Source organism: Trachemys scripta, chromosome 1, assembly GCF_013100865.1.
Source record: "Trachemys scripta elegans isolate TJP31775 chromosome 1, CAS_Tse_1.0, whole genome shotgun sequence".
In the NCBI taxonomy this organism is placed as follows: domain Eukaryota; kingdom Metazoa; phylum Chordata; order Testudines; family Emydidae; genus Trachemys; species Trachemys scripta.
The window spans coordinates 114,724,574-114,752,073 of record NC_048298.1 but is presented as its reverse complement, the minus strand read 5'-3'; the positions used below and the strand labels follow the sequence as shown (position 1 = coordinate 114,752,073).

Genomic DNA, 27,500 nt, shown 5'->3' with positions numbered 1-27,500 from the left:
AGTAGAAACCCACAAGTGGGGATTTAATATTACACTAACCTTTGGAGAAAGGTGAATGAATTGTGGTACATAAATATTTTTGGAATCTGCAGTCTCACATGATTAAACATTCTATAAAAACCATCAGGTACCATGAAAGCAGATGGGAATTGAACAATTTTGATTATTCCTGTGTCGTTCCACCCCTTCCCAGAAGAGATCTTATTTGCAGAGAATATGTAAACAGGGTGTTTTGTGCAGCTGGCACTAGCAGATAGGGCTATGGTTTCAAAACAACATGCAGGAGGCACATGTCTGATAATCAGAGCGTTGCAAAATTGTCAGCTTGAGTTTGTGCGGATTTAAGCAAAAAGAACCTGACCTGATTCAGTTGATTATATGTTGCTCTTAAAATTTACTTAAAGTGTTGATTCAGTGGTGAAAAGGAACATCACATAAAGTGATTTTCTGCTGGTTCAACTCTACTGAAGTCAATGGAGTTATGAAAACAATGAATTCGACTCTTGAAATCATTATATGTGGCTTAAAACTCAGTAAACCATTCACAGGAATATGTAAAGTTTTAGATATATGACATGTAAAGACCAATTATTTTGTTGGAAAGAAAACATGTCTGACCATTTCACCAAAACTCTTTGTGTTCTGTATTTGTCTTGTTTTTCAACATAAAAGGAAAGTAAACATTTTCAAAAAAAAAATGCAAACATCATTCTGGGACGTATTAGCAGGAGCATTGTAAAGAAGACACGAGAAATAATTCTTCTGCTCTGCTCCGTGCTGATTAGGCCTCAACTGGAGTATTGTGTCCAGTTCTGGGAGCCACATTTCAGGAATGATGTGGAAAAATTGGAGAGAGTCCAGAGAGGAGCAACAATAATGATTAAAAGTCTAGAAAATATGACCTATGAGGGAAGATTGAAAAAAATGGGTTTGTTTAGTCTGGACCAGATTTTCTGAAAATCTCATCCCTCTTAAAATCCACAATCCTTTAGGTGTCTCAAGTGGGGCATCCAAAAATGGAAGCATTCCAAATTACTAGTCTTTTTGGAATATCTGAACCTATATTTTTAGACATGTATGGGACTCTTACTCGTATCTCCCAAAGCATGACATTTCCTTTCATAGCCTCACTTCATTTCTAATCCTATATGTAGATTGACATAATCATCTTTTTGAGCCAATTATCCCAGTGAGTTCACTTGCAAATTAATAGACTTCTATAATTGGTCATAATATCCTTGCATGACTTATACTATCAGCTGCATGTGAAAAATAAAAACAAATATAGAGATTTCCTTAACATAACTATGAGCTGATATCTTTTTCAATGAACCTGTGGCTTTAAAGGTTATAAAAGTTATGTATAACTATGTGAATACCTGTCAGGTCTCTTCAGTTGACCTCTTATTATAGTAGCACCTATGAGCTCCAGTCTTGGACCAAGACCCCATTATGCTAGATCAGGGGTAGGCAACCTTTCAGAAGTGGTGTGCCGAGTCTTCGTTTATTCACTCTAACTTAAGGTGTTGCGTGCCGGTAGTACATTTTAACATTTTTAGAAGGTCTCTTTCTATAAGTCTATATTATATAACTAAACTATTGTATGTAAAGTAAACAAGGTTTTCAAAATGTTTAAGAAGCGTCATTTAAAATTAAATTAAAAAGCTGATCTTACGCCATCAGCCTGCTCAGCTCACTGCCAGCCTGGGGTTCTGTTCACCTAGGCCGGCAGCGGGCTGAGTAGGGCCTGCGGCCGGGACCCCAGACCTGGGGTGGTGTTTCAGGGGTCAGGGAAGAGGGCTGGGGGAGGGGGTGCAGGGCAGAAGGCTGGGGTGTGTGGGGGGGTGCAGGGCAGAAGGCTGGGTGTGTGTTGGGATCAGGGCAGAGAGTGTGTGGGGGTGCAGGGCAGAAGGCTGGGTGTGTGTTGGGGTTTGGGGGGTTCAGGGCAGAGGGCTGGGGGGTATGGGGGTGCAGGGCAGAAGGCTGAGTGTGTGTGGGGGGGTTCAGGGGAATGGGGCTGTGGGGGTTCCCAGCCTCCTGCCCTGAGCAGCTCAAGGCAGGGGGCTGGAAGAGATATGCCCTGTTCCACCCCCTTCCCCCAGGCTCCGTCCCTACCTCTCTCTGCCTCCTCTACGGAGCTATGTGCATGCTGCCCCTCTTCCCCCTCCTCCTCACTAGGGCCATCAGCTGATTGGCCAGGGACGGAGAGGAGGTGGGGCAGGAAAGCACCACACTGGGGGAAGAAGCGGGGGAGGTGGGAAGCTTGGCTGCCGCAGAACCAAGCTTCTGTCTCCTGCCCCCACAGGGGAGAGTGGTGGGCAGGGGGGCTGAGTGGGGCTGGGGGCCGGGACCATGGCAGGGAGCTGCGTGCCACTCAAAATCGGCTCGCGTGCCATAGGTTGCCGACCCCTGTGCTAGATGCTGTACAAACATAGAACAAGAAAACAATCTTTGTCCCAAAGAGTGTTTTGTGCCTATACTGACAATAGCAAATTCCTTTTGGCATGGGAATTGCAATCCTTTACAGCTTTAATTAGTTTCTCCAATCAGTTATGCACCCACCTTATAGTAGTTCCATGTAAGGTTCTTTTCCCCTAGTTTGTTTATGAGAAGGTCATGCGAGACAGTATCAAAAGCCTTACTAAAGTCAAGATATACCACATCTACCGCTTCCCCCCATCTACAAGGCTTGTTACCTTGTCAAAGAAAGCTATCAGGTTGGTTTGACACGATTTGTTCTTGACAAATCCATGCTGACTGTTATTTATTACCTTATTATCTTCTAGGTGTTTGCTAATTGATTGCTTAATTATTTGCTCCATTATCTTTCAGGGTACCAAAGTTAAACTGACTGGTCTGTAATTCTCGAGGTTGTCCTTATTTCCCTTTTTATAAATGGGCACTATATTTGCCCTTTTCAGTCCTCTGGAGTCTCTCCCATCTTCCATGATTTTTTGAATTAATGGCTCAGATTCCTCCTCAGTCAGCTCCTTGAGTATTCTAGGATATATCTCATCAGGCCCTGGTGACTTGAAGACATCTAACTGGTCTAAGAAATTTGTAACTTGTTCTTTCCCTATTTTAGCCTCTGATCCTACCTCATTTTCAAATGATATGCACAAACTTTGTTATACCAAATGGAGTTTCCCAAACACTTCAATCCAAACACATTGGTTTAGATCAGGGGTCGGCAACCTTTCAGAAGTGATGTGCCGAGTCTTCACTTATTCACTTTAACTTAAGGTTTTGCATGCCGGTAATACATTTTAACGTTTTTTAGAAGGTCTCCGTCTATATTATATAATTAAACTATTGTTGTATGTAAAATAAACAAGGTTTTCAAAATGTTTAAGAAGCGTCATTTAAAATTAAATTAAAATGCTGATCTTACGCCACTGGCCCACTCAGCTGGCTGCCAGCCTGGGGTTCCGTTCACCTAGTTTGGCAGCGGGCTGAGCGGGGCCTGCGGGACCCCGTCTGGCAAGGGGCCGGCAGCTGGGACCCCAGACCGGGAATGGGAGGGGGTGCAGGAACTCCCATTTGATGCTCAGGGTGGGGATGTAGGTGGGTGCAAGAGTCAGGGCATGGGGTGTGGGGGGGGCTGGGTATGTATGGGGGGTGCAGGAGTCAGAACAGGGGCTGGAGGTGTGTGAGGGGCTGCAGGGGTCAGGGCAGAAGACTGGGTGTGTGGGGGGGGTTCAGGGGTCAGGGCAGAGGGCTGGGTGTGTGGGGGGGGGTTCAGGGTCAAGGCAGAGGGCTGGGGTGCTTGGCTCATGGGGGTGCTCACTGCAGGGGGCTGGAGGGGATATGCCCCATTCCCACCCCTTTCCCCAGGGCCCCGTCCCCACCCCTTTCCCCAGGGCCCCATCCCCACCCCTTCTCTGCCTCCTCCCCCGAGCAGCGAGCACGCTGTGGCTCGGCTCGGCTCCCCCTCCCCCTCGGATCAGCTGATCGGCGGCAGGGAGAGGAAGAGGGAGGGGCAGGAAAGCACCACGCTGGGGGAAGAAGTGGGGGAGGGGGAGCTTGGCTGCCGGCATGACCAAGCTTCTGCCTCCTGCCCCCACAGGAGAAATCGGTGGGTGGGGGGGCTGAGTGGGGCCAGGACCCTGGCAGGCAGCAGCGTGCCATCAAAAATTGGCTCACGTGACGTCTTTGGCATGCGTGCCGCAGGTTGCTGACCCCTGGTTTAGATCAGTGGTTCTCAACCAGGGGGCACATCAACTCATCCAGATATTTGCTTAATTTTTACAACTGGCTACATAAAAAGCACTAGCAAAGTCAGTACAAACAAACATTTCATACAGACAAGGACTTGTTTATACTGCTCTGGTTAATACACTCTGAAATGTAAGTACAATATTTATATTACAATTGGTTTATTTTATAATTATATGGTAAAAATGAGAAAGTAAGCAATTTTTCAGTCATAGTGTGCTGTGACACTTATGTCTGATTTTGTAAGCAAGTAGTTTTTAAGTGAGGTGGTATGCAAGACAGATCAGACTCCTGAAAGGGGTGCAGTAGTCAGAAAGGTTGAGAAACACTGCTTTAGATAAAACACTAAAACAAATTGATTAACTAAAGAAGATAGATTTTAAGTGACTACAAGTAATGAGGCATACAGGTCAGAATTGGTTAAAAGGAAATAAAAGCAATGCGCACTTAACTTTAACAAGCTAAATAAATACAAAGCAAAGTTCTCTCTCACCACATGTTCCAGCAGTTTTACTGCCCGAACTTCTTTCAGTCAGGGTCTCTCCCCCAGTCCAATGCTGCTTCCTTTGTTCTTCAGGGGTTGATGATGCCATGGGAGAAAGAAATGTCTGCAAGGACTGGAACCGCAAGCTGTTCCTTTGTCAAAATTTAGATTTTTTTGCCCACATCCTCTCTCATGATGAAGAGTGGCCACTTAATCTGGTGATGTTCCATTTGATCTCATTGATACCTAGCTGAGGTGTTGTCTAGCTTTTTGTCTCTGGGGAACTTGTTTGTGACTGCCCTCCAGCACACGTTGGAACATGACTTGATAATATTATACAGTGGCATCTCATAACTTTATATACAATGTTGTCACAGCTATTTTACCAGGACAATAATGATCAGCAAATCATGAGTTTTCGAATGATACCCTACACAGTATGCTTTGTACAAAATTCAACATAGTCTTGTAAAACTGGTGAACATGGGGTACAGACTTCACAATATATTTAGCTAAATTTTTTAATGAAATCTCATTTCAAAATTAAAAGTTAAAATATTTCATTTTTCTTTTCTTTTTGTCTCTGCAGAAACTATTTGCCAAATTCGACTTGAATTTGGTGTCAGTTGACTTACAAACTGCATTTTTCAACATATAAACTATTCCTCTAAAACACTTCACCCAGCTTTACTTAGCAACTCTCAGATTTGGGAACTGTTGCAAGACTGTCAAATTGGTTGGGATTTTCAAAACTATTTAAATATATTTAGGAGCACAAGTTCCATCAAAAATCTCTGGGACTTGTGCTCCTATGTCACTTAAGTGCTTTTGAAAATCCTGTGAGAGAGATTATGGACACATAGAATATTCGAAGATTGTTTGATCAACATTACAAATGTTGAATATATAGCTTTATGGACTACGGATTGTATTTTGGCTCCATGGGGGAGTTTCCTGCAGGAACTAAAATAATTAGGAGGTAATTAATGCAAATCCCTAAGCAGGTAACGAATCTGGAGAAGCCTGATCCTCTGCGGACGATTGCATAGATTTGTTTGATCTGGTTAAAGAAGCCTGGCAAACAAAGAACTGAAAACTATATAACAGTGACGAACTAAAGCAAAACTGACATGCCACTGTGGAGGACCAGAAATACTTTGAATAGGGTGACCATATTTCTCTATGCTGAATATGGGACACCTGGTAAAATTAGTCATATGCAAGCGAGTTCAAGGGCAATCAGTTGTACAAACAAATTAACATCAAGTTGACTGAGCCCCTTTTAAAAAGAACTACAGCGTAGTTGGATTCTTTTTATTTACCTTCTTATCTTTAAGGCTTTAGGGCTCATACGGGGAGGGGTGACACACACCATACCCCCCCACACACACACACACAGGGAGGGATGACACACACACTCCAATACACCTCTCTCACACATGGGGGGGTGACTGACCAACCTGCCCCCCCCCACCCCCACGCCTGGCGCTCTCCACCCTCCATGCCAGGCTGGGCCCACCTCTCCTGGTACCTGGCACCGCATCTTCCTGAGGCAACACATGGTGGGGGAGGCAGGGTCATATGCTCCCTTCCCCAGATTTCTGCCTGGGTTCAGACCAGTATGTGGCCAGCAGCAGCCTGTTGGCACTATGCTGGAGGGAAGGGATGGGAGCTGCTTCTAGACGCAGGGAGGAGGAGCGGGGGAAGGGATGACCTGGCCCATGTCTTTGCAGAGCTCATCTCTTCCCCAATACCACACTCCCGTGTGGCTGGAAGCAGCTTGTCCCTCCCTGCCCACACAGTGTCAAAAGGCAGCTAACAGCTCCATGCTGCCGCTGGCCACCGACATAACCCAGCCGCCTCCTGTCCCCTGGCTATAGCACGGGCAGGAAGGGGTTAAGCCCTAAGGATGCATTGTGCACCAGGGCCCAGGGAACCTGACTTCAGGGGCTTCAGCGAACCTGGCCAGAGAGGTGGCTCAGCAGGGGAGAGTGCCTAGGAGTCGGAGCAACCCCATGCTCCCGGAGGGCAGGACCCAGGGCAGCGGGGGGTTGGGAAGGAGGAAAAAGGGTGCTAAGCCCCTACCCCAGGGGCTGCTGTGGAGCCTGTAGGTTTGGGACATGAACAGGCTGGAACAGGGGCAGAGAGGCTTCCCCATGCCAGAGCTGTGCGGGACTTTGGCACATGCAGGGCTCGGTTCCTCCTGGCTAGTGCCCTGGGCCTAGGGTGACCTAACAGCAAGTGTGAAAAATTGGGACGGGGGGTAATGGCGCCTATATAAGACAAAGTCCAGAATATCGGGACTGTCCCTATAAAATTGGGACATCTGGTCACTCTACCCGAGGCAGAGGGTCTTGGGCTTTCCCTGGGCACCAGCTCAGCCAGAGGCTGTGGGGGAAGGAAGGAGCCTGCCGGCCAGGCTGCTGGTGAGCTGAGCGCTCCGACCAGGGGCTGGGTTTCCGCACAGCACTGGAAGCGAGATGCACCTGGCCAGGGGGATATGAAGGAGCAGCAGGGCTCGGGGGAGTGTGTGAAGGGGCAAAGCTGGGAGAGGCCAGCAAGAGGGGAAACAGTAAAGGGTCGATGGATGGGCAGCAGAGATGACACGTAGCCAGCTGCCACCTAGCCCCTTCCCACACTCACCAACCACCAAAACTCACAATGCACAGCCAGTGCCAGCCGGAAACGGGGGGGGGGGGGGGGGGCGGTCGGGGCCCTGATGGCCGAGAACCGGCACACAGTAGGGGCTGTGCTAACGGACCAGCAGGGGGACCTGCTGGCCCCACGTGCTGTATCTTCGCCCCACAGCCAGCCTTGCACACCCACCCCCACTGTCAGCCCCTGGACTCCCCCACTCACTGCTGGTGGGTGGGCGGCTGGCAAGAAGGGATCCGGTCAGCAGGAGGACCCACCAGTACTGATGGGGAGGAGACAGAAAATACGGGACAATTTGCCTGTTTTTAAGAAAAATTCGGGACACCTGCAGGAGGTCTTAAATACAGGACTGTCCCTTTAAAAATGGGACGCCTGGGCACTCTAACCGTAAGGCTAGTATTATTTGTGTATTGTGAACCAATGATGTGCTTAGAGCTATATAAGGCAAATAAATAAAAATTGTACTTACCCTAAGGAGTTTACAATCTAAAAATGTATCCAGGTTAAATTTACTATGGACTCATGCTTGTCAACCTCCCAATGTGAATTTTTGGGTTTCCCATGATCTGCTACAGTTTTTAGTAACCTAGTCTTAACAGAAATTTTCATTAATTCACTTTCCAGTTTCTACTCCAAATCATTGTGACTGCAATCCTGCAACTAGAGTCCAACTGCTGAGATCCTCACTCAGTTTTCATTCATTTGCTACCGAGGTTATATGTCATCACACATTTTTGCTCAAATATCTGAGGAGAAAAGAAGACAACTACTGGAAATAGGGAGACCAAACTCCCATTGACTTCAGTGAAGACAGAATTTCACCATCAGAGTAATTTATTGCTTACAGGGAAAAGAAAAGAGCGGGCTAAAAGAAAAATAAGCTAATGCTAGCCTTTGGGCTCATGGAGTGTAGGAAGGTATTTACAGCTACATCAGGGAAACAAATTTCTAGAGCTAAAATAAGTCCATTAATTCATGACTACATGATGAAATTAGTGATGACTCAAAAATGGCTGAGATGCTGAACTCCCTTTTGAAACCAGTCCTTAGGAAGAAAAATTTGGAAAGTTAGTATGAATAATTTAAAGCTACATTTTTGTAAAAGTGTTTATAAAAAGTATGTAAGGGAATACTTGCAAATTTTGAACACATGTAAATAAGACACTCTGGAAAGCAAGGAAAATGGCCAAGGGTAGGTCATTACATTAATACCCATGTATTTTTGAAAAATAATGGCCAATTCAGAGCATGGGACTACTTAGTTCGAAAAAAGAAAACAACAGTGATCCTAGCAAATATGTTTCTAGAAGACCATTTTCTCTTGGCCTGCAAAAAAACATGTGATAATTTCATCTGTTGCAGGAATATGGTCCTCATCCAACAAGGTATTAATGCATGAGATTGTGATATTCCCCCAGGGTACCATCATGCCTGCTGAACCACTGTGTCCCTTTTGTTCTCCAGCTCCGGGTGCTGTCTGCTGCTTTACTGTGAGAACAAACCACTCCTGGCCCATTCACTCTCAGCATGCAAAAATCACATCCAGCTGAGTTACATGAATGCTTTCCCAGCCACTCATGAACTACACACAGAGCAGCCCTAGCCAGTTCTGTAGTCTCAGACTTGCACCTCGAGAAATATGCATCTTGTACTGCCCAGTTCACTCACTGTGCAGCCCAAGCTTATATAAAGTTCGCCATTCCATCAAGGGGTAATGTTTATACACCAACCTTGTTAACCTGAGTAGAGGTTCCCCCAAACACTTCAACCAAAACACACTGGTTTAGCTAGAAGAATAAAACAAGTTTATTAACTAAAGAAAGATAGATTTTAAGTGGCTACAAGTGTTTAAGGCATAAAAGTCAGAATTTGTTACAAAAGAAATAAAATATAGAACCGCAATCTAATTCTTAAACTTTGCCAAGCTAAACAAGACTTGAAGCAAGCAACTTTCGCAGCCCACCAGATGCTGCAGGCAGTTCACAGTTCTTAATTCACAGGCTGGATCTCCTTACAGCCTGGGACCACTCCTCTAGGACAATGATGCTTCGTTGTCTTTCAAACCATCTTGCCCCATGAGTAGAGGTCGGGAAGGACAGGTAATGAGGAAGCCATTGTCCCTTATTTTATACTCTCCTACTCTATTTGATGAGTATGCCCCGCTGGGGTCCTGACAATCACTCTGTGGCATATGTGAGATTCAAAGCATCTCTCTGGTGAATTGTAAATATTTCTTGCTCACACCTTCTGTGTATGTGACATTTGAGATGACATGCCTTTGCTAGCAGTCCTTTGTTTTCTCTGAGGTGCTATTCTGTGTGCATTCCCCAGAATCACAACATGTTTCAATAACAAATATATAGCAAAATCTAACTCCATGTACAAAGTTGACACACACATTTTAACAAGACAATGATGTTCAGCAGATTATGACAAGTCAAATTATACCTCAAAAGGCATACTTTGTACAACATATCATGACCATATAAAAGTGGTGAATCTGGAGTTACAGGGTGTTACATGGGGTACAGTGTGTCACAGAGGGTAGTCCCACAAAAGTCAAGCTGGGAGGTTCATATATAATTGTGAATATTTCACACTGCCTTAGGGAATTAATGTATACAATTCAAACAAGTATTTTATTAACAGTCAAAAAAAGTAAGTAATGATAATATAGGGACACGGGTCTGTCTACAACTCATTTTGCCAGGAAACCAGTTCTCATTTTATGCTTTTTTAAAAAACTACAGCTAATCTTTTACTCTGTGTCAAGGGAGGCAAAATGGGCCTGATCCTCAGTTTGTATAAATCAGTATAGCTCCATTAAAGTCCATGAAGCTACATTGATTTACGCTAGCTGCAAGTCTCTATCAATATGACTAAAACTGTCAGGTTACATATTGGTTTTAGTTTGTGTTAAGTGTCCTATATGCACTTAGATCTGAGCTTGAGTAGAAACTGTTTGCTCATAGGTGGTTCTGAATGGACAGAGTAAGATTCCACAGCAGATGGATGGACCACTTACTAGCTGAATTTTCATCCTGCTTCCTTATGCCTTGTTTTGATTCAGCCATGTCAACCTTGACTGCTTCAGTAAACAATTCCTTGCATCTTCATAGGTCTAGCTGTTTTCAGACATGGCTTGCAGCTCAGGTACTTTTTCTCTGGTCAGTGTACCAGGTCCACATGTCAAATAAATCTGGCATTTGGGTGTTTGATATGTGGTGTGCAAACCCTCCTTCCCCCCTGCCCCCCAATTACTGGGAATACTTCTAAATTGTCTTTAGAGATATATAACTATATATATTCCAGCCTCTCTTTGAGCAGGGCTGCATTGGTGCAGCTGCAACACAGTAGCACTTCAGTGAAGACAATACCCATGCCGATGGGAGGGCTTGTCCCATTAGCATGGGCACTCCATCTCCGCGAGTGGCAGTAGAGGTATCGCCGGGCAAAGCCCTCCCATAGACAGCACTATGTGAACACCAGGGGTTAGGTCACTTTAACTGTGGATTTTTCACACCCCTGCCCAATGTAATTAAACCAACCTAATTTCCTAGGGTAGACCTGGCTTTAGGCTTAGAAATTTAGGGAAGACACCCATCATGATAATCTCTTTTCTCGCTAAATTACAGGCATAATACATTTTCTGGCTCAGTTCATAGTGTTTTACTATTAATCTTCCTTGGGCCCTTCTAAACTTATACTAATTGTTATTAGGGTTGCCAATTTTTGATAGACATATTCCTGGAGGTGTCATCACATGACAAGATTTAATTAAAGATTAATCTTTAATTCCTGGAGACTCCAAGTCAATCCTGGAGGGTTGGCAACCCGATTTGTTATTGTTTCTAGCTATCCTCTGTTACAGTATCTTTTTCTCAACCCTGGTGCTATGGTACTTTTGCAACTTCTCCGCCTTTGTTTCGCTTTTGGTTCTGAGCACCTCCCTTTCCTTCTTTTTCTCTGTCTTCTCCGATGTTCCGATTTTTATCTATTGCTTATAATCTTACAGCTTGGTTAGGAAAGACTAGGCTATTATTAGCTCTTTTCACAATTACTCAAATTGCTCAGACGGGTATCTTCTCCAGTTAGCTCGGGATGTACTGGTTTGGGCCAAAGAAAAGTGAATCCAGTGGGCTCCTTATACAGATTTAGGTTTCTAGAGGCTTTTATGAGGGAAAACCTCCCGCTCTCCACAACCTTTGCCTGATAAAATGGCCATGGCAACTTTAAATTCAGCTAATTTTAACCCTGAACTCCCTGGCAATGAAGCATTTTCAAACTGGGGTGCCAAAAGGGAGGCATCTGAATAAGAGTGGCCTGGTTTCCAAAAGGGCTAAGCAATGGGGGAAATGTGGCAGATCAGCCCCTCTGAAAAAAATCAGGCCACGTTTATTAGGTGCCTAAAATGGATGTAAGTGCCTCTTTCTGGGCACCCAAGTTTTAAAAATTGCAACCAAAGTAAATAACTGTAAAAGACAGCTGAAACTCATTCGTATCCATTTTCCCACTTCCCAGCACAAATGTAGCAGCAGTACAGGCTGCAGTGCTTTGTAGTCAGAGTGGGCCAAGAGGAAGCCAGTGCAATGTGTTTGCCTTGCCTCACCACAGATTCCTCCACTGCTGCTACATTTCTCCCCTAGACAAGACAGAACAAAACCAAGTCGGTAACAACTCAGAGCTGTACTGCATCACACTGGGTTGCTCAGCAGCCACAGGGAGGCCTTGCCAATGGGAGCCTGACTCCCTCTGGAACCATGCTGCCCAAAGCTGAACCGGTGGAAAGAAGGCAGGGACAATGTACTGGCTTGTCTCTTTGTGCACAAGGGGGCTTCCTTCCCTGTAGGTAGTTGCCCACGAGCCCCTGAGTGCAAAGGGTCACAGACTCTGAAATCTGCAACACTCCGAATCCCGTTCATCAGTGGGGTTGATTCACTTTGGCACAATTTTCTTCCTTCCTTCCTGCTCCCTATGGGTTTCTATCCTATTTGTTTAAGACCAGTGCATTTTAAATGTAGCGTTGGATACATCTTTTCATGGATTATGGTTTTTGGACTGTAGCTTCTCACCACAAGTCACCACTGGGAACAGGATATCCCTTAACTTATATTAATAAATAATACATTGGGTAATATTAATGTCAGCCATGCAAGTCCAAAGAAATACCACTGTCCCCCAAAACAAACAAACCATTAACTCTAGGGTTTTGCAGATAGGTGAGATGGCTCATCCATTCAGCTTCCAGAGGTGGTCTTACTGACACATCTGGATCAATCAAAACATGGGTTGCTCAGAAAACAGCAAGGAAAGAGTTGTAATAGCCTAGTTAAATGCAGCGGGTCATCCCCCTTGCCCTATAGTCACAAATAAATCTCACTTCAATTGAAAAATTATCCCACTGTTTCCCTCAGGTATTATTATAATTAATACTCTAATAGATTATTATAGCAAGCAATGCTGCAATTTCTAAACAGATCAATAGGTCTTGCACAATACACTTTATTATGACCCTTTATTCCTAGATGCGGCTAATTTCCAGGTCCCCTGTACTCTGAGTCTGCTTGTGACATATTTTCCACAGAATCCATCCATTGCTGTAACACTGTTCCCCAGGCTCTAGCCTTTTATTTAAAATAACAATGGGTTTCTAGCACTGGCAGTTATCTAGTGGGATTTTCAAAGGCAACTAGGGGCCTAACTCGTTGAAAATCCCACTAGGTGGCTATTTGCATTTCTAGGCACTGAAATACTTTTAAAATACCTTTAAGTGTAAACAGTGCAGTGTTGTCTTCCTGAGTCCTGCAGACAGCCTGAAACTATACCTCTGAGAGGTGAGTTCTGCCCTGTGTAACTCCTTTGGGGTTTAGAGAGCATGGCCCCTTTAAATCTCTTTCCTGGGGGGAGGGGAGGAAGTGCTGATTGTTCCAGAAGAAGAAAGTGCTGTTTGGGGGGGAGGGGAAGAGAGCAGAAAAAGAGGGGAGAGCGACAGAGGTGTGTGTCAGGAGCTCCAGGGAGAGAAGGGCTGCAGCAAGCAAGCCCCACAAAGTGAAGCAGCTGAGAACCTGCCTGACGCCTGTGAGGAACAGAGCAACCGATCAGGGACACCCCAGGACAGGAGCCAGGAGGAGCACTGTGCCAGGGAGGAAGTGCCCGAGAAGGACAGGCCGGAGCTGGACTCAGTATCATGGCTGCCCAGAGCTGCATGGGGCTGTGAGTACTGGGGCTTGTGACTCTGCACTGGGAACAAGGAGGGAGGTTGCTAGATAGTTAAGTGGGGAGGTGGTCGCTCTGTGTGGCTTTGCAGAGAGCGGCAGAAGATGGCACCGGAGGGGTTTGTTGGGGAAAGTTTACTGGTGCCAAAGATGACCAGGAACACCCAAGACTCACCACTGGACTGGAACTTTGCCCAGGACTCCTGAACTCTGTGTGCAGACACATTGCTCAGTGTCTGCCCTTCCAGACTGTGCTACCACTGGGCCTGTGGGGCCTTGTGTTGGATGCAACCCTGTTTTACCACTCCCCTTCCTTTCCTCCATGTTGTTTTTCTCCTTTCATCCTTCTGTAAGTAAATATTTCCCTTTCCTATATTCATTGTATTCTTCCAGTGTGTGTGTATTCACTCTGGGGGGTTTGGAACAGGTACTCCTGGGGTGAAATGGACTTTCCCTGCTGCATTCCTGCGTGTGCCTTCTCTTGGCCAGAGTTGCCTGCAGCACAGACTCCATCTTGGCCACAAGGGCACTGAAGTTACACCCGTCTTCTCAATGAGCTGGTAACTCTGAAACCTAAAGATGACTGGTATAAGCAACTTTATTAGCTATTTCACTGATGATCATTTCAGGAAAAACATCCAGTAAATGGCCCCTTTGGTAATAACATATGTAATGCTGACAGACCCCGGTCATTGGGATTGAATCTGGGATCTCTGGAGCTAAATGCATGAACCTCTACTGCATGAGCTAAAAGCCATATGGCTTTTAACTAAGGCTGTAGAGCAGACTCACTAATCTCTAGGTCTACACTAGGTCTACATCTCTAGGGGGGAGGGGGGAGGGTGTCAACCTAAGATACGCAACTTCAGCTACGCTATTCACGTAGCTGAAGTAGGCGTATCTTAGGTCGATTTACCTGGCCGTGAGGATGGCGGCAAGTTGCTCGCTGCCGCTCCACCGTTAACTCCGCTTCCGCCTCTCGCCACGGTGGAGTTCCGGAGTCAACGGCAGAGCGATTGGGGATCGATTTTATCGCGTCTACACTAGACACGATAAATCAATCCCCGATAGATCGATCACTACCCACCGATCCAGCGGGTAGTGTAGACATACCCTAAGTGGTCTCGGTACCACTAGAGGGGACAGAACACCACACCCAGAAGGTGTGTGGATTACACATATGCTAATATAGAATTGTATGTGGTAATAACATTAGTAATTTCTTTACAGTTTTGTTTTATTTTATTGCATTCATGTGTCCAAAAATGAACAAATGGAAATTCATGCATAAAGGAAAAGGTTATTTTATGTTTCAGTGTTAAGTCTTGGGCTCCAGTTCTGTGATCTCTATTCAAGCAACACCCTAATTGTAAGGAAATTTCAGGACTTGATGTCTAAAACAGCCACCAAACCTACGGGATTCTAATAGGATTGAATCCAATCGCATGATGAAAAGATACTTGGACAGTATTTTAAATATGCTGATCAAAAGGAAGCCTCTAGTCTAGGATATTGTTTAGGTTTAGCAATGGTTGTGAAATAGATATTATAGACTGTCTCAAAGAAATCTAGAGCTCAACTTTCCTAAAAACAATGAGGTTTAGGATTTGGTATATGACAAACATGATAGACTTGGGCTCCAATAGTCAGGTAGTTAATATTATCATTCTTTGAGTGCCCTCTACTGGCTGTTATATGGCACAGTAACAGAGGTCAGCTTCAGAATAAACTAGCCTAAAATGTCTGGGTTTTGCTTTGAAAACAAAGTCACTACAAAGCTGAAAATATTTCACTGATCAACTTAGTAAATAATTTAGTCTAATTTTTATAAAATGCTATAACCAGGGGTGAAAGTAACTTAAAGGACTTACCGGTACACCGGAGTCCTGAGCAGGGGCGTGGCCTCAACCAGAAGAGGCGGGGTCTTTCAAGATTTAAAGGTCCTGGGGCTCGGGCTGTGGCTTGGAGCCCCAAAGCCTTTAAATCACCCCGGAGCTACCAGCTGCAGAGGTGGCTGGGAGCCCCAGGGCTCAGGGGCAAATTAAAGGGCCCGGGGCTCCGGCCACCGCGGAGCTCCGGGCCCTTTAAATCACCGCGGGAGTCCGGCTGCTGGAGCTCCGGCGGCGATTTAAATGGCTCAGGGCTCCCTGCAGCGGCTGGAGCCCTGGGCCCTTTAAATCACCGCCGCGGAAGCCAGTCCAGTCCGGCACGGCATACTGGGTCTTGCCGCTATGCCGTACTGTACCGCACCGGCTTACTTTCATCTCTGGCTATAACTCTGAACTCAGTTAATCATCATCACTTTAAAATGTCTTTTAAAAAGAAAAAAATAATAAAATAATTATCAATGTACTTAAAGATATGATGAATGAATCAGTCACGATTTCAATAAATAGGTGCCTACAATTAGACTCTTAAGTCCATATTTAGACACCTAAATCAGTGCCCCGTAATTTACTCCATGAGTAGTCTCATTGAAAGTAATGTGAATAAATTTGGAATAAGCTGCTACAAAACAGTATTAAGAGTATCAGAAGCTGGTCTTTTTTTGGCTTTAATATTAGTAAAATTGCATCCGAAGAAGTGGGCTGTAGTCCACGAAAGCTTATGCTCTAATAAATTTGTTAGTCTCTAAGGTGCCACAAGTACTCCTGTTCTTCTTTTTGTCAATTTGAATGCTTTTGCAATGGGGTGGGATTTTCCAAAAGTACCTAAGTTAGGAGGACAAGTTCCACTGACTTTCTCAGAGGTGCTTTTGAAAAACGCCCTTTTTTTTTTTTTTTTTAAACTGCTAGTTTTGAAAGTGAAATCTTTAAATCGTAGATCCTAGTTTGTTGTGGAGGGGGTTTTTTTTGCATTCTTTAAAAATAAATTATTCAAGTTTTGCTGCTTTCCTGTGGATGTCTAGAGAGGTCCTTTTAGGCAGAGGAATAGTGAAACTGAGTATACACAGAGTACTGTCAAAATCTACAAAGTAAAGAAAAATAATTGATTTTTTCAGTTATTTCATTTACAGCAAACTTAGGTGCTTCTTACTAGAGCCAGTTGAAAATTTTCCAATAGAACAGTTTGGAAAATGCTGATTCAATGAAATTGAAACATTTTGTAGGAACATATTGATTTCATCAACATTTTCAACAGGAAATTAATGAAATGATTTGTTTTGATAAGGTGGAAATATTTCATTTTCATAAAGTTAACATGTTTTGTTTCAGTAAAACATTTTGACCTTATTGTTTCAAGTTTATATCATATTATCATTTATAAAAACAATATAATATATAAAAGTAAAAATATTATGACATTTATATTATGAATTATAATGTAATATGACATACAAGTTAAAATTATGTCAAAACAAAATGTTTCGATAAGGTTGTTTTGATGTTTCCTAAACAAAATATTTTGAATTTTTCATTTCACAGTAAAAATCTTGAAATATCAACTTTTTGTTCCAATTCAGGATGAAAGCAAAACTTGAAATGCTGGAGTTTCTGCTGGAACAGAAATTCCATTTTATGACCAGCTCTACTTACAACGTCAGTAGGCACAACATTTTCAGTTGGAAAAATGATTTTCAAGTTGAATGTCCCTGAGGACACAGAGGAAAAAGAGGGTTTGGGCCTTCCACCTAACTATTCACTGGCAGGCCAGAGTTCAGAAAACTACACTAGCTTCTTACTGTAGTGTGCAGAGCCTTACAACTATGCAAAGTCCTTTTGACTTCAATGGGACTGAGTACAGGTGGATCTGTGGGCAGGACTTGGGCCTTCCAGTGTAGTATTTGGAATTCAGTTACTGTGCCAGAAACCACATTCAAGCCATTTAAAAATTATAAACAGTTGCAATTAACCATGCCAAACAGGATTTTCCTTCATTAGTTAATTAACGGGATTGGTTGTGTGTGTCATTGATAAGGTAGTTAAATATAAATCATATGTGCACCTAGCTGCCCTTGTCATTGACTATGTGTTCATTCTGGTTTTTCATTCTGAGCAGTGTTATTGTTTTGTTCAGGACATTCTGCAAGTTGATTTTAAAAGATGCTGTCCTGATTCATTCAACATGATTCATGGATGTAAGTGGATTTTCTAAATACGTGATTCTCTTTCCACATCAGAAGAACTTGATAAATATTCATTGCTCTTTGAGTTAGCTTCTTTGTTCATAGGAACACTTTCTTGCCCTCCATTATCTGTGGATTTGGGGTCCCTTGCTTGGTATTGTTTCTTCACCATTGTATAAAACAGGAAAGCTAAGAAGTAGGATGGTAGTCTTAAGCCTGCTACTAGGCCAAAGTAGGTATACCTGTGAAGGGAGAAGACAAAAGGCAGTTCTCCTGATATAAACAAACTTCAAAAGAACTGCAAGTACTAACATTACTTATAAACAGATCTTTTCAGGAATAGTACAAAAATCAAAAATGCACAGTAGTCCCTGAACTCTTTAATACAATAGTTTAGGAGACAAAATCTAAAACAACTTTGTGAATGGTGCTATAAAGTGGACATTTTCATTGTTTACACTATGATTTATGCCTTTGAAAAATATGTGTACAGTAATAATCGATCATTTTTCCTCTACTCCTGCTGAATTTGTACAAGCTTCTGGGGGCCAGGATTCCTGCAGCAACTGTAAGGGTCATGGGATCCCTAGTCCTGGCTACTCAGCATAAAAATAAAAATACTCCACAAATGTGTGGCCATCAAGAGTTGCATGAAGTAAAACAAATGTGAAAAAACGGTTGCTTTGAATATTCTTCAGGCAGATATTTTTGTTTGTGCTTAACAAGCATTTCTCTACAATGTATATGGCCTCAGCTGCCCAATAGCATGTTTTTTTCATTTGTTCACACAATAAACACAGTCAATAAAGTGAAATTGGCAGTCTTCCCAATATGCATGGTAGGCAATGTGAATTTGGATGTCTTTTCTATTCCTGCTCATGAATCACACAATGACTATGGATTTCTGAGCTGGTCCAAAGTGTAGAATGTATATCCATTATTCAGGAAAGACTCAGTCATTGATATCAAAGAGAGTTTTGCCTGAATGAGTAAGGCCTGTATAGAGTATTGAGAAGAGACTTTAGGATTTGGCCCCAAGATTAGTTAATGTGAAGATTTCTTGACATTTGAGATTTTGTACTGACCTATATGAAGGTGAAGCCAACATTAGATGACCAGGGCCAGAGCATCAAATAATTTAGAGTCCTGATGCAGAAAGGAAACTCACGACCACTCTGTGTTTTGATTTAACTTACCTGTATGCATCAGAATCATATATCCTACAAGCTCCTCGGTGCCCACAGCTTCCAGTTCCCCATTTCAAGCATGTCCTGTCTATTAATGCACCAAAATAAATGGGGGCTGAAATTCCGGCTGCAATAAAACATTCAAAAATATATCACTATGTCATATTATGAGGCACAACTTTAGAAAATATAATAGCATTTTCATACTAAGCTCCAACCCTGCCCTGTGCTGTAGTGGTGCTCAAGGTGGGCAGTGGGTTATAGGGAGTCGCTTCCTCCCTTTATAGAAATTGGACAGGATCCTTCAGAATAGTGAGCTGGGTGACCACTTTTGGTGCTGTTTGGAGCGCCACAGTGACGTGGTCTGACAGCTGAGGGCCTGGGTGGTTTGCAGCTCAATCGCTGCAGCAGTTTTCAGGACTTAGTGGTACATGGACCTCATGCTGACCCTCTACACTGGGGTGAAATTCATCTTATGAGCCTGGCACTCCTCTTTGTTTCCTACTGAAAAAAGCATAGGGGGGAAGGGGAGGAGAAATGAAACCAAGTGCAAAAGTAGATGGTTGGCAAAATTGTCAACGCTGCTTCAGGCCCAGATTTTAAAGGTGTTTAGGCATTACCCCACACAGTAAAGTATAACTCAGGCACCTAAGTCACATTTTCAAAGGTAACTTAGGCACTTAGGGGCTAAATTCACAAAGGATTTAGGTGCTGTGATACTGAATGTGGCAATGCGTAACTTTTAGGCCCCTAGAAAATCATTGGAACAACACTGTGAGTCACAAAGACCTGAGTTGGGCGCCTAGGCTCCTGTACAATGCATGGAGAGAGTCTGGTGCCTTAGAATGCGATTCATATAAGCCAGCATGCTAGGTGGGGAGCTAGCCAATGGGATGTTGTCAAGATGGGTATGTGCTAAGCCCCACCCCTCACACAGAGAGACTGAAACCCATAGCAGAATACCCCTTATTCAGTGGTTAGTGTTCAAATCCTTTCTGCCCCGTCAGTAGAAGGAGGGATTGAATCCAGATCTCCCACCTGGTAGGTCAGTGCTCTAACTGCTGGGCTAAAAGGCATAAGGTGGGCACCATCTTCTCCTCTGGTGGCCAGATTTTAAATGGGACTTAGCTCCTCTTTTGAAAATAGGCTTTAGGTACTTTTGAAAAGTTTACTCAGTGTAATTATTTGTTCAAAATAGAACAAAACATTTACTGCACTGAGGACAGCTAAAAATGCATGCACACGTTCCTAAAATAACTGTCCCAGATGCTATATATGCCCCTGGGATTTTGTTTCTCTGAATGGGATGAGAGTTGGTCTGTGCCTTGCAAATGAGTGAGGCAATGATACTTGGCAGAATCTTTGTATTAAACTGTAGTTCAGGCTATGAAAAAGCTTAGAAATCCTTGTGACTGGCCAATGGAAGAACGAGATGCATCTGCCATTGCACCCTCCACTCCAGCTTGCTCTGCCCTATGCTGCCCTTTACCCCCCTAAAATAATTTTAAAAAATAATATTCATGGTGTGAAATCCTGGCCCTATTACAACCAATGGGAATTTTGGCATCAACTTTAATAATGCCAGGATTCCAACCCTGTACTGAACCATGTTTGTGCCAGCTTTTTTTCTTCATTAAAATATTGCACTCCTATATAGGAAAACACAGTTTTAAACTAAAAGGAGTGTATTCTCTGTGTATTCTATCCAGAGGGCCACATGTATATATTTTGTTCTTATGAGAGCATCTATGATCTGCTTCTGCAGGTCCAGTTCTAACTTCTAAGGCTGTAAACAAACTGGGAGTGTGGACTTTTCTAATCAGATATAGCTTGGTCTGAAACCTAGAAAACCATTATGACACTTATTCTTACATATTTATTCATTTTTCATTTTTGGATAGTGCTCTAAGCACCTGTCCCATGAATTAAAAATCACACAAACAAACAAACAAACAAAGAATTGCCTATAACTATATCCACCTCAGCCCATGGGTGCAGGAACAATTTATATAGTGGGGGTGCTGGGAGCCACTGAACCAAACTGTAAACGTAAGAACGGCCCTACGGGGTCAGACCAAAGGTCCATCTAGCCCAGTATCCTGTCTACTGACAGTGGCCAGTGCCAGGTGCCCCAGAGGGAATGAACAGAACAGGTAATCATCAAGTGATCCGTCCCCTGTCGCCCATTCCCAGCTTCTGGTAAACAGAGGCTAGGGACACCATCCCTGCCCTGGATGGAAACCACTTCAAGCCAGGGGGTGTTGCCGCACCCCTAGTTCCAACACCTACGCCTCAGCACACTCCCTCCTCATCTGCCTTGGAGGAGAGAGAGAAAACATAGGTTATCATAGCATGTCTGGAACATTCTGGCTCTGAGGGACCAATGAGGGGATTAAGTTCCAAAATGGAGGACCCTTCACAGGTAACAACCTGCCAGCAGTTCCCTCTTGTTTATATTAAGGGAGCTCCAATATGACTCTCTCTTCTGATCTCAACTATGGCAGTATGTCACAGGGCGAGAGGCCATCTTCCAGGCAACCAGGGCCCTAACCTTTTATGGCTTTTTATAGGTTAACACCAACAACTTGAATTCCACCCAGAAGCTTATTGGAAGCCTGTGCAGATTGTGGAGCACTGGCCTGATGTGCAATTCCACTTCATGTGCAATTCCACTTAATAAGCAGGCTGCAGCATCCACAATAGCATCAGCTTCTGAATGGTGCCAGGATGCAGGCCCATACATAGCACATTACAGCAATCTCATCTTGAGGTGAGGCATGGGTAATTGTGGCAAGGTCCAAATCAGAGAGGAAAGGTTGTTTTGCCAGGTGCAGTTGCAAAAATGTGCTCTTGGCCACATCTTGGACATCCAGGAGCAGCCCAAAATCTAGCACAGGGACTGTCTTTAAGTTCTTTGTTTGCACAGTGCCTAGCACAGTGGGGTCCTGCTTGATGGCTGAGGCTCAACATTACAGTACTATTACTACTACCACTAGTACTATTAATAATACAATGGAGTCGCAGCTTACGCGGGGGGTTAGGTTCTAAAGTCAGCGCATAAGGCGAAAATTGCGTATGGTCAAAATTACCCTTGAAAATCATTTAAATCTCCCATAAAGTACAGTATACGGTATATGATTTTGTGTATACAACCCTGTACAGTAATATGTAGAAATGTATAATGTATACAGTAATGTACAGTATATAATAAAGAGTACATATGCAAAATATAATTTTACAGTACTGTATTTTTAATTACAGGGAGTAATTACAGGGGGTCGTCAAGGCTTGATGTCAATACAGGAAACGGAGGGACGGAGAGCGAGTCGTAGACAAAGTTGTTGGCTCTGGTTCAGCTCGAGGAGTTGATTGTGTAGGCTCATCTGCTGCTGGCTGTTTTTCCTTGAAACACATAGTGATCGGCACCTGTCGTTGTTGTCTCTTGAGCTGCTCAAACATTTCTTGATACAGTCTCAAATTGTCCATAATACTATGTTTGATTTTGAGGCTTCGTTCCATAGAGGTATCGTATTCAGAAATTAAATCATTCACGTGTTTTGCTGCTTGGAACACTTCAGCAAATTTACGAAGATTCCAACTTGCTGGCTCTTCCTGTTCGTCGTCGTCATCTTCATCTTCTGTAGATGATTTTATCGGTTCCTCTAACTCTTCGTTAGTCAATGTTTCTCTATGGCTCTCAATTAATTCTTCAATTTCTTCCTCGAGGATGTCGACGAAGCCATCATCACCCAGTTGCCTGGCCACCTGAACAATGCGTTTCACTTCTTTGTCAATGGTCAGGAAATCCCTTAAAATCATTCACACATTCTTTCCATAGGTTTCGCCAACATGCATTGACTGTTTCAGGCTCGATTGCATCCATTACCTGTTTAATATAAGTGATGCAATCGGTAGTGTTGAAGGACTTCCAACACTCCATCACATTAAGAATGGGATCAGCATCCATAGTGCTACGTATCCGTGAGAACGTAAGCTTCATGTACATAGCCTTGAAACAGCGAATCACACCTTGGTCGAGAGGTTGGAGGATGGAGGTGGTATTGGGGGGGAGAAAGACGACTTCAACATTGTTATGTGCAAACCAGAGTGCTGCAGGGGGCCAGGAGCATTGTCTACAATCAACAACACTTTAAAGTCAAGTCCTTTCTCTTCGAGGTACCACTTGACCTCCGGAACGAAACACTTGTGGAACCAATCCAGAAATAATGCTGCCGTCACCCAAGCCTTTTTATTTGATTGCCAGAACACAGGCAGGAGATTTTTGTTTTTGCCTTTTAGGGCACGGGGATTTGTAGCCCTGTAGAGCAAGCCTGGCTTTATTAAATGCCCAGCCTCATTGCCACAAAACAACACAGTCACATGGTCTTTAGCTGCTTTGAAGCCAGGGGCTTGTCTTTCTGATTTCGAAATGTAAGTGTGGTTGGGCATTTTTTTTCCAGAAGAGCCCAGTCTCGTCAGCATTAAAAACTTGTTCCGGAAGATAGCCCTTTTCTTCTATGATTTTCTTTCATTGTTCAGCGTAGGCTTTTGCTGCCTCTTCATTGGCAGATGCAGCTTCACCAGTAGTCTGCACGTTTTTGAGGTTGAAACGGTTCCTAAAACTGTTAATCCAACCTTGGCTGGCTTTGAATTCCTTCTCATCAGAAGGCTGTCCCTCTTCGGCAGGAGGTTTGAACAGCGCGTAGAGGCTAAGATCCTTTTCTCGCAACGTGTTGCCATCGATAGGCACATGTTTACGATTCATGTCTTCCAACCATAAGTTTAATGCCTTTTCAGTCTTCACTAAAATCTTATCACACACCTGACTCATCACCTTAGCAGTTATTGGAGCACTTGATGCCACGGCTTGATGAATTTCTCTCTCTTGAATCTTGATGGCACGGATGCTAGATACGTTGCGGCCATATTTACGCGCCATGTTGAAGACTGACATACCGTCTCTCAATAAGTCCAACGCAGCCAGTTTTTCCTCCAGCGTTGGAACAGATCGCTGTTTCTTCAGTTGAGCACCAGATGAAGTAGTTGGCTTGTGTTTAGGGGCCATGTTGTACAAAAAATACGTATCTTTAAACACTAGAATCACACTCAGCGCGGCGAGATGCTCACACTATGAGAGGCATGCAGGAACCAAGACTGACTGAGGGAACAGCAGATTCATGTCTCCCATCTCACGCTCACTCCAGGGCATATGCTCATTGGGTGGAATCGCCCGCACTATTTACAGGTATCTTGTTGTTTTTCTTTTTTTTGCCGAGCGCGTATAGTTGAATTCACGTAAGTTAAATGCACATATGATGTGACTTGCCTGTAATAGCACTGCCAAATTGTGCATCTGTTTTGCAAATGTACTTGGTGCCATTTAAAGCCACGCAGACACTCAAAGGTATCTAAAAAACTCAAATAGTTTAGTCAGAATAATTTATCTTACCTAGAGCTCTCATAATGAGTGTGTACAGACCAACTGCAAGAGATTTCAGCTCTGGGTGAACACACCTAAAAATAGATAGATGTAAGTCACAATAATAGGTCTCCATAATACCTAGACGTCCTCATTAAGATGTATTATTTCCCCACAGAATTATTATTCTTAATGACAAAATACAAAACTTCAGAAGGAAGCTGTCTCATACATTTGCCAATTACACATTAAATGACGTGGGAAAAGTGAACTAATCAATTGCTCTCCATTGAATATTCACTGGGAGGTCAACGTACAGCACATAATTAGTGAGGTGAATCTATATGAAATATTGGCACCTTCTACCCATGTTTTGCAGAATTGGCTGTCCCTAAATACCCGTTCTACTGCCTTTTCATTATGGGTTTTATGAACTTATGATATTGCCCTAGGGCAAAACTTCTAGAAATGGCATAATTGGGGCAGCATCTTGTAACATTGTAATGCCATTCCCAAGGCTGAGTTTTCAAGAGCCACATTCTTAGCAAAGATGCAAAGCAACATGCCACTCAAATTGGTATATCACTAATTTCCAAGAGATTAAGCTAAACTGCTGCCACAGGGGAATCTGACAAGGGTTTTGAGTTAATTATATATCCAATGTGTGTTGGATCCCTTAAAGTTATTGTCATGAAAAACCACCTTCTTAAACAACAATTATTTCTGCATATTATATTAGCACCTCTTTCTGCATATTCATCTATGACAAAATAATTTTTAGAACTCCTATTAGCATTCCCACTGATTTTGCTTCCAAATTGCCTTCGGATTTCATAGTGACCAAACTTTCTCACTACCAAGCTTTTATCCATCTCCTATTTCACATAAAGAAACAGTGTCAACAAAACGTGTTTCAGCTGGACTTTCTTTTGTTCTTCAGTCTACTTATACAAACTACATAACCATTTGTGTTTGTAGCTCCTAATTACAGAAACGCATCTAATTGTTTTCTGTAATACAAACACAAAATTCAGATGTAAAAGCCAACGCGGGTCAGCTTAATAGCAACAGGGAGAAACTGACTGTAACGTATGAACGTAATAGTTAAATTTGGTGGTAGTGCACACCAACCGTTTTAATTCTTCATAATTAAAAATGGATTCAGAGAAGACAGCAGTAAAAGAGTGCTAGATTTCAAGAAAGTTAGGGTAATTTGGGGAAATTAAGTCCCCCATTATGGGAAAAGCCCTTACTGATATTAAAAAAATTATTTTGGTTTCACTTACCTAAACATAACCATGTATAAAGGGGTGCTTCCTAAAGCATAGAAAAAGGCACTTATAACTTGTAATACTGTATAATAAATAAACTTTCTTGAGCAGTCATCACTTTTTGGACATTGTCCCAAAATTACAGAGGTATTTCCTGATTGTGAATCTGTAATTTCCATGCAGCTGCAGTTATGATACACCTAAAAGACACAATTTTTATTTGTCAGTATATCATTAATTCAATATGGCGTACAGCATTAAAATACAAGCAAAACCTCACATGAAAATATGACCCGGGTAAACACCACAGGAGCATCTAACCAGCTCTTGTTTGCATTTCTCAGAGGTTTCAACAGTCAGTAATTTCTTTCCTATGTGTCATGTACTTCTTGTACATGGTAGGTTGCAAGGCTGCTACCAGCAGGTCAAGCTTCTGTATCAATTATAGACTGACTACCAGGGCCATCCCTGGGGTGGGCAGGGCCTGGGACATTAGAAACTCGGCACCTATCTGCCGGGGGGGTGCTTCGCCCAGGCCCTGCCCCACTCCACCCCTTTCCGCAAGGCCCCACTCCAGCCCCGCCTCCTCCATGCCTCTTCCCCACCCAGTTCTTCCCCCTCCCCCCGAGTGTGCTGCGCCCTTGCTCCTCCCCCCTGCCCCACAGTGCCTCCTGACGCCGCGAAACATCTGATCCGTGGAAGGCGGTAAGTGGCAGAAGGCCCGCTGGTGGGCAGAAGGCACTGGGGAAAGGGGGAGGTTCTGGTGGGGGGGCTCCTGCTCGCCCCCACCCCCCGCTCGCCTCCCTGTTTGCCTCCTCACCCCACTCACCCGCTTGCCTCACCGCCCCATCCTCCTCCTGCGGGCCCCCCCAAAGCACGGGGCCCGGGGTGGTCGCCCCGATTCGCCGTACCCTAGAGATGGCTCTGCTGACTACAGAGTTTATTTCTCAGAGATACACAGGTGTCTTCACCATAGACTCCTTTAATGCTCTGCCAGGTATGGCTAAGGTTAGCTTAAATAAAGTATTTTACACACAGCACCACCTAATGGCTTAATCATATAATGCCGTTTAGTATTCCATTACAATATGAGCTCTACTGTGAGCCAGGAATCTCTCTCTAACGAAACATTGTTAACATTTAAGAGCTGGATTTTGTAGTCAGATCTGGCCCCCTTTGCACCAGTTCCTTGTCTACCTCAGGTGTAGGGGCATGTCAGGGGCAGGAAGGGGTGTGACGAGCTGATAGAAAGTAGCTCTAATTCTCATCAAGGCCACAGCTGGACCTAAGAATCAGAACACTGCAACTGGCTCTAAGATCTCTCTCCATTCCCCCTTCCCCATGTCAAAACAGAGATCAAGTGAAGCAGAGACTCTATCCCTGTATCTCCCAACCCTTTCATTCCAGCCTTGACAAAGCACCACAAATCGAGGTAAGTTGTCCCAGGACAAGTCTCAGTGTATATCTGTGCAGCACATTTACCTTACAGCAGCGGCTTTCAAACTTTTTGAGCTGAGTCCTGCCTTTGAGTTAAAATTTTTGGTTGTGTCCCCCCAACCCGGACAAAAATGGACACAATACCCACCCCTTGGGTTTTCAGGGTGGGGGAAGGTGCATGCGACAGTCTTTGGGGCAGAGCCAGTGCTGGGCATGGAGGCTGTCGGGATGTTGTCACTAGGGTTACCATACGTCCGGTTTTTCCCGGACATGTCCGGCTTTTCGGCACTCAAACCCCCGTCCGGGGGGAATTGCCAAAAAGCCGAACATGTCCGGGAAAATGCCGGCCAGGAACTTCCCCTCCTGCAGCGGCTCTGCTCCTCCCCTGACTCTTCGGCTCTGTTTAAGAGCCGGGCTGCCCGAGCGCTACCGGCTTCGGGCAGCCCCCATGCCTCCGGACCCTGCGCCGCCGGAGCCCGGGAGGGGAAGTGCCCGGCTGGGGGTGCAGGGTCCGGAGGGCAAGGGGGTTGCCCGAAGCCCAAGCGCTACCT

At 44.1% G+C, this 27,500-nt stretch overlaps 1 protein-coding gene across 1 annotated transcript in view; it reads right to left on the bottom strand.

Moving 5' to 3' along the window:
• Positions 1-16,337: 16,337 nt before the first annotated feature.
• Positions 16,338-27,500, bottom strand: part of LOC117883175 (solute carrier organic anion transporter family member 1B3-like) — a 43,402-nt gene continuing 32,239 nt past the window's right edge. The window contains exons 12-15 of the mRNA XM_034782261.1: positions 25,528-25,712; positions 24,272-24,336; positions 18,832-18,949; positions 16,338-17,877 (exon numbers count right to left, since the gene is read on the bottom strand). Coding sequence (XP_034638152.1) covers positions 17,661-17,877; positions 18,832-18,949; positions 24,272-24,336; positions 25,528-25,712 — 585 coding nt within the window. The 3' untranslated portion in view covers positions 16,338-17,660. The remainder of the gene's footprint in view (positions 17,878-18,831; positions 18,950-24,271; positions 24,337-25,527; positions 25,713-27,500) is intronic.